The sequence below is a fragment of the Pangasianodon hypophthalmus genome, chromosome 3, assembly GCF_027358585.1.
Source record: "Pangasianodon hypophthalmus isolate fPanHyp1 chromosome 3, fPanHyp1.pri, whole genome shotgun sequence".
Taxonomy (NCBI): Eukaryota; Metazoa; Chordata; class Actinopteri; order Siluriformes; family Pangasiidae; genus Pangasianodon; species Pangasianodon hypophthalmus.
The window spans coordinates 16,287,393-16,300,293 of NC_069712.1; the positions used below are offsets into that span (position 1 = coordinate 16,287,393).

Sequence of the window (12,901 nt, forward strand, 5' to 3'; positions counted from 1 at the left end):
GGTAGATTTGTAGCAGTTACACGTGTCTCGATGTGTCTGTGTGTGAGCGCAAGTGTCTCCACACAGTTTCCTCTTTATTTCTCATCCATCTCTGTCTCTTTTTAATATCTGTGTTACTTGTGCAGTCTGTGTCTGTGGTATATACACTCGTACAGTTACAGTTTTTGTCTCTTTGGAGGCCCTGTATGGTCATGAGTTAGTCTGAGTGAATAAATGTGTAATAAAATCTGCATGCAGCTGTAGTGTGTGCTGTATTTGTGCGGTGCTTGGCAGCAGGCATGGACATGGTTTTCTCTCTCTGTCCAGTGTGCGAGGCAGTGAGCTCCTTGGCCAGTACAGGGTAAATCATCCAGGAGCTGATTTTTCAGCACTTTTGTAGTGAGCCTGGCATGAATCGGAAAGCCGTGGAATTTCTCAGCTTTACCTTTTCAGCAGCAAGTGCTCTATGCTGGATCTGTGCCCTGCCAAGTTTGGTTTAAGGCACTCTGTCTGTCCCAAGCTCCTGACTCGGAGCCCTCATGTTTGAAAGGAGCTGCTCTGCTTTGAGATAAAGACCCGGCCTGAAATACAACCTCTCGCTTTGACGAACTTTGCAAGAATGTAAATTACAGCGTATCCAAAAAGCCTGGGCCTGGAATTCCTCCTTTCTGCTGTCACCCTAAATTAGATGTTTTAAGATTTAAGCATCTTTTTAAAAGTGGAACCATATTTTCTGCTGGCCAGGCTTTCAGACTGAAGCCCGCTGCCTCTTAACTGATAATGCATCATGTTGGCAGAGATGCTCACATCTTGAAGTGTTCCGAACTTGTTCTGAAGTCCATTCTCTTTTTAAAGAGGTAAATGCTCATGCGCACATACAAAACCTCTTCGTTGGAGCGTGATTATGAAGTTTCCTGAAGTATTGTTCTGCATACCCCGACTACTACGCTGCTTCAGTATTCTTGGAATCTTTCTTGTCTAATGCTGAGAGACTTTTAGTGGCTGCCTCGATGTGATGTGCATTAAGCTCTATTTTTAGACTGGAACAGCACATGAGAGATTCACTGGCGGTCATGAGCCTCAGTGTGACCTGATTTTTCAAATGTACTGCTCCTCCCTTACATCAATAACCACAGACCAGACAGCATTTTTCACAATGTGGAACTGAAAACACAATATAAACCCCACCTTCATTGATTTGTGTAAAATTCCACACATAATGCAAGACGAAGGGAAGCAGTGTAACATGATGAAATGGCAGAGATTGTATGGAGAGGTATGAGTCTGCGTGGTCTGGCTTCACTTCTTTAGACCTTTTATGTGATGGGTGACAAAAAATATTAAATCACGATTCATGAAGACGTCTCCATGACACCTCAGTATGTACCACAGGCTTGCTAAGAAACTTTCGGCAAACTTAACTAATAAAAAAATGTTTAAAAAAGTGTAACATTTTAGCAAATTTTCATTTACTTTGTCAGTTTGTAATAAAAAAAAAAGAAAGAAAAGAACATTATAAAAAGATATCATATCTCAGAAAAGTGTATTGTAGTATAATTTATCATAGTATCAATATTATATCATCATATTGCCCAATCCTACATCTAGACCAACTAGCTGTCTAACCTAACAAATGAGCAAGAATCTTGGGATCAGACGAACGTGGAATTGTCTGGAATGCTAAACATTCTTTTGCCACACACACACACACACACACACACACACACACACACACTTCGACCAGTTCAGGCCAGCGTGTTGATAAGAGCAAGGAGGTAAATTGTGATTTAGGCTCTCTCTCAGTGATTTGTGGTCGTGTCAGGTCGAGCAGGCCGAGTGCCACAGCAAGGCGGCGAGTTCTTATCTGAACTAGCTGGAGGTTTTCACAGACTCCCTTCAGCACAGTGAATCACGGAGCTCAAGCGTACCCACGGCCCTTTTCCCTCAACACATTCATGGAATGATGGGATTTTCCCTTGGGTATCTGGTTGCACATACCTGCCATTGTAGGGACCTCTGGCACCGTGCTGCTGTTCAATATTTATAGCCACCAAATGCTCTCAAATATCAAATTGTTAAACAGCTGCTCTCAATTTTCCTCTTTTGGGAAGCACAGAACACAGGACCGCAGGAATAGTCTCCATATAAAATAGCTCATTTGTGTTTTAAATTAGTCCCTTTATTAGCTAATTAATTTACTTTAAACAGTGATATTTTTTGTATTTAGAAGGTCTGAGCTGGCACATCAGCTGCACGGATCTAGTAGCACTTTCATCAGTAACTGCTGGTGTAAGATCGACCGTCTCGGGTGAATTACTGAGCTTTGCCACTGTGAGCTAAAACACCGAGCTGACCCCGGAGCGGCCGCAGAAGTCACAGCTTGTGCATAAAAATTGGGCGCTGCACTGACGCTAGCTCTTTCCGCAGCACTTCCCCTCAGGTGAGAAGTTAAAGTGGATATTATCTGAGCTCTGCTCCTGGTGCAGCAGCATGGGGCAGGAACCGGTTGGCTGTTAGTATGTGGGAAATGCTGGCTTGACAATATTTTCAGCGTGGCGAAACTGGCGCCGTGTTAGTGATGTGCTTTTCATCCCTGCCTCTCTGGTGAGATTGGGGGCAAGGTCACACACGCTGAGGTCACTGCCTCTCCTGGGGTGGTTTAGAAAATATACTGCACAAAGAACTGGAGTGTGTCGCGTGTGGGTTGTGTGATGTCTTTGAGCACAGATACATTTTGTTGCATTTTGTTTATTTCTCACCTTGCTGTCCTGGTGAATAATGAAACATAACACATTAACAGTGTTAGACATTTGGCCTATGAACATGCATATACCCAGCTTTTGTAAATAATCCATTTTGTGTCATTCTGCTTTCCTGTGTCAAGGCTTTTTCCTTCATGTTCGGTATTACTGCCACTCTGTGGCCTCTTGTTGTTTTATCTCAGACCAAGTGGTGTCTCTCTCTCTCTCTCTCTCTCTCTCTCTCTCGCTCTCTCTCCGCCTTCACCAAGCATCAGCCAGGATTAAGCATTAGCTAGGAGCTGAGTGCATAATGTCCAATCTTATCAGTCCCTCTGGGGAAGAGGTGGTCAGTGGCAAAAATAGCAGTAGTGATGTTACCACTGACAGATGCTGCTTACTAGCAGCTAGTATTATTACTGGCAGAGCTAATGGCTATGTTAGATGTGTGTTGAGTGATTGGTTGGACGTTTTTTTCCCCCTTTACACCAACTCTGAGCTAGTGCCTGTCCGGTAAGCCAGAGAATAAAAAATGGTACACTCCTAACAGACCCTGTCTAGAAGTCGATTTATTTAAAAGGAGGTAGATGTGGAGGAAAGTCAGCTGCTGGACAGTGTGAAATAGAGAGCCAATGGCAGATGGAAAGAGTGAAAGAGAAAGGTGGGAGAAAAGGAGGGGGTGGGCGAGAGAGGAAGAATGGGGAAGGTAGAGTGAGTCAAAGGGATGGAGAGATGGAGGGAGGGGAGAGGGAGCGAGAGAGAGAGAGAGAGAGATTGTGGGAGGGAAAGAGGCCAGGCTGGTGCAGCCGTGTTGATTGGCTTGTATGAAAACACATGACTGCAGTGGGGAGCCTCTTGCTCAGGGTGAGTGGCTCTGCTGCAGACCAAACCACATTAGATGAAATGAATCCATTCCTCAGCCTGTTAAAGCAGCATGCTCCCAGGGCTCTGGAGAGACAGAGAGAGAGGGAGAGACAGAAGGAGGGAGGGAGCAGAGGTGGGGGCGAGTGAGTGGCAGGAGGGAGTGGGGAGAGAAGAAAAAGGGAGAGGCGGGGGCAGGCGGAGGCCAGCGCGCACACACACACACACACACACACACACACACACACACACACACACACACACTGAGTGGCAGAGACTGTTCAGGGGATTATAGCACATTTTGGGACAGGACAATGGTAAGCAGTGGAGTGCCTTTACCCAGCCCAACTCCCCACACACAACAAACACAGCTTTATGCTCAGTGCAGGGGCTGCGCGCTGGGACTGGGCATCTGGAGCACCAGAAAGAAAAAAAACTCTACACATTTAAACCATGGCTCGAACCACTTACCAGATTTTACACACTGTCATGATATACTAAGCAGAAGTATTTGTAAAATGCTTTAATCATTTACAAACTTGCTGGGACTTGCTGGGACGATGAGACACTTTTCCTCTCCATCCTTTTTAATTGTTAACCGTGTTCATCAGTCATCACGTGTTCACATCCAGGTGCTTAGCTTCAACATGTGAAAGTAAGGCTGTTTTTTTTTTTTTTTTTTTTTGGTCTCTGATCTGATCGATCGGCGTGGGAGTCGAGCCTCTCTGACCAACAGGTACAGACACACAGCCTCGGCCCCTGCTGGCACACTGTTTAACACACTCCTCACCCTTTTACCCAGCATGAGAGGTGACTGATAACAGCCACTACAGGATTTACAAAACCAGTGCAGCCTGGTGCAGACAACATTATGATATAATGGTGCTCGAGAAGTTCAGATCTGTTCAGTGATATGTAATTATGGTCACTGCTTTAAGCCTGGCCTTTGCTCTCCTATACGATTGTGTGTGCTGGTATCACTCTCCCTCAAACTGTGCTCTTAACCCGGGAGAACGGCTGATGATATTTTGAGAGCGAGAGCAAGAAGTCATTTGCGAGCTGAAAATACAGTCAGTCATGCGGCGTGTGTCTGATTATAAAGAGATAATCTCCTTTCTCTCCCTCTGTACCTCTATCTCTTGTGCTTTCTCTATTCCTCCCTCTATCTCCCTGTTCCTCTGCTCCTCTGCTTCCTCTGTTAAGGCAGAATGGGTTTCCACACAGTAATTTTTTGCCCCACTTCCTGGCTTTTGTTTTTCGCTCTGGTGGTATGCGTTATTAGTAGGGCCGCTTCTCTGATATGATTAATCTTCCTTCCGCTTCGGAGGGCTGTTTCATGCCCAGATGGGTCGGTTTTGTAATTCCTGAGTATCACCTCCTCTAATTATGTACGCTCTTATACGTTTCATATGGCTATATTCAGAGCAGTGTACAAGTTATCTAAATGCTAACATTTTTTTTGTGCTGAAATCTGGTTCTGTCTGAGTATCTGACTGTAGCCTTTGTGTTTGGAATGACTTCATGGCTAGGTTGTGCTCCTCTCAGGATAATGAAGACATGAGTTTGTTTTCATTGAGGTAGTTGCCGGGTTATATAACCAGTGTTTTTCCAGCCCTCCCTGCCTGAGGGACAGAGGAGAGAGGAGTGAGGGAGGAGCAGAGTACCGGACTCTGGGCTCTGCTCCACGACTGGCCTGCGTCACAGAGCAGGATGCTCGGCATACACCATGACAGTGTTTTCATGTTATTGTCTTCCTCCCAACAAACATAACCCAGGACCATGAGGGAGACATAGACAAGCTTCTCCTTGTTACTTCCTTTCTTTCCTGCCTTCTCGTGTTCTCTCTCTCTCTCTCTGTCTGTCTTTAACTGTTTGTTACCGTGTCTCAGCTGGTAGCTGGAGGGGAGAGACAGAAGGGATTGGTAGGAAATGGTTAATCAATAGCCACAAGGTCAACTGGGCATGCGGCAGGTTTGAGAGTGTCCTGTCAGCGAGCAGGAGTAGAGGATTTGTAGCGCTTGTAAAGGCTTAAAGGAACACGGGGAAGCAGTGCACTGATAGTGGTGAGACTGCAGCGTGGGAGGGAGACACCTGCTGGAAACGTGCTGTTTCTGCACATCTCACATCACAGAGCTCAACTGCTGCTTTTGGGTTAACTCAGCTTTATTTCCCAGAGCTCTGTATATCCTAGAATACGTTTGTACTGTTATACTTACAGTGACCTGCTAGACTATTAACAAGGCAGTCTGATACAGAGGGTACGCACCTGTCATCCTGCTTTAACTTCCATGTCTAGTGGTTCATTAATGAGCCTGTCAGTACACTGATAACTGTTTCTCTTTAAGGTACCTAAATGCAACACGTTCCAGCACATGCTAAGCACCCAGATCGTATATACAACGCGTGTGAAGCAAGCTTTATCTGGCTGCCACAGGGCTGCGTGCTGGGGGATTCTTTCAGCTGCCTGCCTGTTTGGATTCAGGAAATTTGTAAGAGTGATGGTGATAAGTTGGGCTGATGAGGAATGAAGTCCTGCCTTACCGCCCCTAGTCTCCTCTGGCACATGAGTTACAGCTCCGAGCCAGGCGCCCTGGATTTATTCAGTGCTGAATAGAACTGTAAATCAGCCAGCAAGGCAGAATTGATAACCTTGAATGGAAGGTATGATACCTTTAACACCATGTAATAGACATGCTGATGGGATGCAGCCTTTGCTTGCGAACAGCGCGCACACACATGCAGCGCATATCTTGTCCGTAACATCTTATTTTCGTGGCTGGCCTATGCTCCTGAAACTAGCGTATCCATGACAGACCCTGCTGTGGACTGGTAAATCAAGGACGGGTGAACTTCTGAGCAATGCAAACAGTAAGTTGACTCCACGGGTATGACCGTGCAGATCTCATCTAATACAGCGCTGGTGTTGGTATTACATAGATAACTCAGTTTCTTTCTTTCCTCTACTTTCACCGCTGCTCCATAGAGCCCTGTAAAATATGAACGGAGAGGTGTTCCATGGCTATCCTTGAAATCCTATGTAAAAAAAAAAAAAAAAAAAAAAAAAAAAATCACCTGAACACTTAATGTCTTTTAGATCCTTGTTGAAGTGATCGTCAGTGAAGTGCTTTCCCTCTCATGCTGACACACTCCTCTCTTTGTCTGTCCAATCCTCAGAGAGAAGAACTTTAATGGCTTCCAGGTAGAGAGAAAGAGACAGCAATCAAGATGAATTCGATTCCTTCAATGGACAGGCATATACAGCAGACCAATGACAGACTGCTGTGTATCAAACAGGTAAGCTGACAACAGCACCAAGCACAATCAGTTCAAACAGGCTTCACTTACATGTGTACATTGAGCTCATCAGCTGTAATAAAAATCCTATCCAGTCTTATAACCTGGATTTCTTTATAGTGTCAAAACAGGGTGCAACACTTGTCTTACTTCTGTTGCAGCCCTTCATAAAGCCTGCATACAAATATAGCTTGAGCACTGGCACATGTGTGCAGTTGGTAGCTGAGTATTCACGGCTGCTTGGCCTGCGTGAGCTGCCTTAAATGGTGATGTGTTAGCTTTCCAATTGGCTGGGCCTGGATCGGGTTTCAGAAAGGAGCCAGAGCCGAGGTCCTCCTGTGCAGCCCCTTTCCCAGGCATTTCTCAAGCTTTGTGTCTAGCTTTGTGACAACATTTTGCTTGTCTGTTGAAATCTCAGATAGACACACATGCAATGCATAATTAATTCATCACGGAAGAAGGTTATTCACTGTATATGAGTTCGAGTCATATACAGTAAACACACAAGTAGTTGTGACCCAGGGCTATGCTTTGTCATTTTTTTAAACATTGCTAATTGCTTGACAGTGTGTTTGTTATGAGTGCAGGTGTGACTCGTCGTTGCTGTTGACAGCTTTATGAGAGTGCAGTGCATGACTCTGTGTGCACTCCTGAGCATTTATAGTATCTCAGTTGCGTGTGAGTGTTAACTCTTGCCTTTTGTTACTTCTGCCCTCTCAATTATACCAGTCTATGGCATTAACGGATGCCAGTTGAAGTGTTTCACCTGCTTAATTCATAACAAATGACATTACTAGCTTTATTATGCAAGCCAGATTGTGGCTTATTAACCAAAAAGACAATACACCATCGATTGACACTCATTAATCAAATTGAAATGGCACATTTGGGGTGTGGTGAGTGTGCAGTATATCAGGCGCGACAGTCGTGTCAGTCGGTATAGGTCGGTTATTGCCGGTGTTATGTGTGTATGTGTGTATGTGTATTTGCATGCAGCCCGATGCGCTGTGCTGTTTTGATTCGGGGGTGCTGGCTGGAGGCCAGCGTGCGTGTGTGCTGTTTTTTCGCTGCAGCAGGTACAGCCTGATCCTGTCTGCCGGTAAACAAGGGCACCTTATCACTCCAGGTCTGTCTTTGAAGCCTGGCTGCCTGGGAGGCTGATACTCGGCATCTGATGGGGACTTTCTCCTTTCTTTCTTCTGTCTTTGGCCTGTGACATGCTGCTCTCTTTGCTGCTTTTCTCTTTGTCTCATTGTCACAGACATGTACACGGATTCTAGAAGCATCTAAAGTTGCTTTTTAATTTAATAATAAACCAGAATTGTGGGCAGTTGAGCAATGTTATGCCATGTCTGATGCTAACTTTCTAAAGTGTAAAAAAAAAACAAAAAAAAAAAACAAAAAAAAAAGCATGAAACATATCACGATTGATCAAACATACACAGTTCTCGCTTATTATTTAAAAGGCACCTTCAGACACTTCTTGAGAACTTGTATTGCATGTAATCAGTGAGATAATGCCCTATATTTTGTCTATAAATTTCTTTATATTTAAGTTTTAACACACTTTTGAAATGCCAGTTTTGGACATACTTTTGAACATCTGCACGAAGAAAATGAAGTCTACTAAGGACACTGTCCTTGAGGATCAGTAGGAAGATGATATAAAATTAAATATACATTTCTTATTATGGCTTAAATCTCAACATCCCATCAACTGCTGCTTTAGCATATACTCAACAATATTACTTCTAGCCAGTTCTTGACATTGCTCATATCTGTTATCGGTTGATATTTTCTTCAAGGTATTGAGTGTAAAGGAGTAATATTTTCCTTTCCTTCATTGTTGAAGGGCTTTCGTTTACACAGGCCTTTCCCTGCATATCTTTGGTTGTCACAGGGCTCCTGATGCACAGTAAAAGCAACATGCCCAGCAGAGAGCAGCTGAAAGCTATCAAACAAAATGAGAGCTGCTTCAGTGACAGCCCCTACGCCCTTACAGTTGCACTTCAAACTAAATTCCGTACAGTGTTTATCCTGGATCTGGCACACCATTACTTTCGGCTCCTTAGAGCAAAACTCCCTCCTGTTCAGAGTCTATATAACTCTTTATTGTTCACAACACTTCCCTCGGAGCACTTAAAAATGTTATCTCAGATGATCAGAACAATTAATTTGCCCCTTCTTCTTCAAGACCAAGAACTTCAGTGCTTGAAATTAATTAGGGAAACATGGCAGAGCAACTCAGTTTTAATTAGAAAGCCTATTCCTATGTTCTGGAGCAGGACTGAATTACTATTCACATGCAAGACGAATACAAATGTGTGGTGCTAGTGAGCCATGCTCTGCTTCTAAAGCAGCCAGATGTGTAGTTCACATCCTCATACTGATGAGATGAGCACCCTTACCTCTCTGATGGTAAAAAAATTAGCTTTTTTTCCAGACATGCCTCTGTATTTCAGATCTAGAATGTCGTTAGAGAGAAGTGTTGACAGATATCTCTTATTAATCTTACGCAAACTTAAAAGAGCAATATGAGGCATTGTCATTCTTTCTGAAGTGACAAATAGCCGGAGTCCTGTGGTGGAGTGGTCATGTTTGGACAGTGTCAGCGTGGCAGGGGGAAAGGTGGAGCGCCGAGGTTTGGCTGGAGTTCTCGGAACACCTGTGCCATAAACTGTGCCAACAGCGCTTCAGTGGCTTTCAACACACACATCAGCTCAACTGTGCCACTGAATACACACTTACACTCGGTTTTTTATTTTACTCTCGCCTCTGTCTTACCTTCAGTTCACTCCCCATCACTCATTATTCATGTCAGAATACCAACTCAATCATGGAATTACTCGCCTCAAAACGCAATTTCGTCTCAACCAGCTTTGTGGCAGGAGGAGATTTTTTCCCCAGCCCACACTGTCCTTATGTTGCACGGGATTTACTCAGCGGGGCTGTGCGACAGCACACACTGGCTCTTTGTCACATGAGCTCTTTGTCAATGGACACCAAAGCCGCTCATTCAAATGGCGACCTCTGCTGCCCCCCCGGAGACAATGCTGCTTCCTTGAAGCAAGCGGGGAAGAGGAGGTGCCCGTCAACAAGCATAATGGAAGTTTTCAGAGTGTGCGCGGTCTTCCTCTCGGCACGGCCGAACAGCATTGGGCCATTTCCAAAGCGAGAGCGCTGAAGAGGCTGGCTCGTTTGTTTAAATTTCTCATCATGTCTTGTGAGCAGCAGTGTGATAGGGATGGGAAGGAAAGGAGGGGTTTACTCAAGGAAAGGATAAACAATTACAGGGCTCAATAAAAAAATCTGTGAAAAAGAATAAGCCTCTTCTCATTCAGTGCCTCAAAGCTTCCCTCATGTGCATTCTTTTGTTTACCGGCCTGCTTGGCTACTGCTTTCAGTGTTGCGGATCTATTACATCTTAGTGGACAAAAGATGATGAGGAGGGTGGATTAGGACACGCTGGGGTGGTGTGAGCAGGCCTTGAGGAGCACTGAGCTCTTTGTTAATGGGAAGGGGTGAGGGGGAGTGATCCATCCCAGAATGCACAGCTGCGTTCAAGCCAAGAGGGCCTTGTGTTTAGTGGCTAGGTCTTCGCAGGGTCACACAGATGCAGCAGAGGTTAAGCAAAGATGGAGCAGGAAGAGCTGCAGCTCTCACCAGAGAGAGACTTGAAAATATAAACAAGCCTCACTCGAAATGGCTTTTTAATCTCAGAGGCATCTTTGGAGAAGATTTTTACTTTTCTGTGAAGGTCAGGATGTCCAGTGATCAAAGTAAGGTTGATAAAGAGTGCTTAAATTTTACTGTACCATTTTTTTAAAGTAAGGACCTGGACAAACTGAGTTGTTTAAGCTCTGCTTCAATGATTCAGCTTTGGCTTTGGGAGAAATCTCTGTTATCTCAAATGAGAACAGATGTGCCAACACCTAGATTATATTGTGTTTATCTCTTTTCATTGAAGGGATTAGTTCAGAAAACATTCACTGAATACACTGATGTACTCTGTACTTCCTCAATTAAACACATTATTGCTGTGGCATTGAGTTAGAATTGCGCTCCGTTTTTTTTTTGTTCGTTTGTTTTTAAACACATGACACATGACAACACCCATCCCTGGTCCACATATTTATTGTTAATTTAGTTATGATTAAATTATGACAAACCTCCAAAATCTACAGATTTTGTAATGTAAGCGTAACATCTACGTCACTATTTGCAAATGTGTGGAGCAGATTTTGTACTTGTATTGTGAAACAGTTTGTACTTGGATTTTACTATTTGCAAATGTGTAGAGCACGTTTTGCAAATACAAACGAAAACACCCATAAGATGGCATCAGACATATCACATGACTCCTGGCAGCAATCTTTCACGTCCTCCCTGAAAGAAGTGTAAATGTGTAGAACCGGTTTTGTAGTCATTACTTATGATGTGTAAATATGAAGCCCAAACCACAAATGTAACTCAACATTTGCAAATATGTAGAGTATATTTCATAATTGCAGGTTTCGATCTGTAAGTATAAAACACTATTTGTAGCCATAAATCAGCAGATGGGCATCTGGGAAAAATTTTCAGAAGTTTTAGTAAGGAATTGCTAAAGGACTGTAATTGTAAACCACTGTTTGTAACAGTGAGTGAGAAGTTGTTTTCTAGCCAATCAGTAGAAAAACTTCCACACAGATTCGGTTTCTGGCCATTTAACCATAATTGCAGGATCTGGCAACGTATAGCAAACTTACCTAATTAGTATAATGAGTGAACTGTAGCTATGTAGTTATGGGTCCAATTTGTAATTTGCCTTTTTAGTAAGTTGCCATTTACCTCGTTGTCTGATCCTGCTAATGTGGTAATGTCAGTCATTCATTCATTCATTCATTCATGCCTGTATAATCATAGTTTTAACCCAGACAACCAAATAAGATAAAGATTTATAATATATAATAATTAATTAATCTATCAGTTAATCAAATTAATAATATTTTTATTGCTTCTATAATTACTGAAGCTAAACAATGCATTTTTAAAGCATAAAAATTGTGTTTCAGATAAAAAAAATTATGATCTTGAGTCCACTACATGTTCGCAAATCGTGACCCACTGTTACTTCATGTTATAATTACAAAACCCGTTCTACGCATTTGCAGATTTTTATCTTCAATACGTATATCAGTGTATATCATATATGTTCCTCAGTGTACACTCCACACTTTTAAAGGGACATATTGGGTAATTAGTTTTATCATTTAAATATACTGAATGTCTGCTGTGATGTTTGGATTTAGTGCTTAGAATAGTAAATTTGCTTTCTCTTTTCCTCCAACAGCACTTACAGAACCCGGCCAATTTTCAGACAGCAGCTACAGAGCTGCTCGACTGGTGTGGAGACCCGAGAGCTTTCCAAAGGCCCTTTGAGCAAAGCCTGATGGGATGTCTGACGGTAAGACATCAGCTGCTCCACTCCTGTCGCCCTATCAGGGGCCAGAGACGGAGGTTAAAGCAAAAGTCACGCTTCACATAGCTGGGCTCTCCCCTTTCTCTCTCCCAGCTCTCTCTCTTAGACTGCCTTTATTCCCTCTCCCACAATCTCTGTCTCACTCCCACTCACTTACCCTTTTTTTCCTTCTCTGTTTCTCAGTCTTGGTTTTCATTCTCTCTATCTTGCCCTGCCCCCTCACTTTCATTCTCACACACACACACACAGTCCATATCTCTGGGTTTCCCTCTCGCTCTGTCCTTCTCCCCTTTGCTCTGATAAGACACTGGTACTTAAGCACAGGTCAGGGAGAAGCAGTCAAGTCTGCCATCCTCCACTGCAGCTGCTCATCGATTATGGCAGGAGGCCAGTGACCAGCACCTCCAGCTTCACACAGGCCTCCAGAGCAGGCGCTTAGCGCGGCTGTAAAGCCGTCCCTCCCATTGATTTCCAGCAGAGACGTTTCCACTCTGCCTGTGATCAATCTCCATTCTTCAGATAATGATTTACTAAAAAACATATTGGAAAAATTTATGTCTTATCAACA

The 12,901-nt window shown here is 43.6% G+C and overlaps 1 protein-coding gene and 1 long non-coding RNA gene across 8 annotated transcripts in view; one reads left to right on the forward strand and one right to left on the reverse strand.

The window, feature by feature from the left end:
• Positions 1-12,901, forward strand: part of zmiz1a (zinc finger, MIZ-type containing 1a) — a 113,303-nt gene that overhangs the window by 62,727 nt on the left and 37,675 nt on the right. For 5 of the 7 annotated variants that reach the window (XM_026935835.3, XM_026935819.3, XM_026935827.3 and 2 more), the window contains 2 exons: positions 6,753-6,872; positions 12,205-12,318. In XM_026935835.3, the coding sequence (XP_026791636.1) occupies positions 6,804-6,872; positions 12,205-12,318 (183 nt within the window). In that variant the 5' untranslated portion in view covers positions 6,753-6,803. The remainder of the gene's footprint in view (positions 1-6,752; positions 6,873-12,204; positions 12,319-12,901) is intronic. The other 2 variants (XM_053232591.1, XM_053232592.1) reach the window with 1 other exon arrangement.
• On the reverse strand, positions 3,276-8,076 carry LOC128318016 (uncharacterized). Its single transcript, XR_008301435.1, has 3 exons — positions 6,924-8,076; positions 6,651-6,770; positions 3,276-3,665 (listed from the first exon to the last, which is right to left on the reverse strand). It is a non-coding gene; the product is annotated as an uncharacterized LOC128318016 (long non-coding RNA).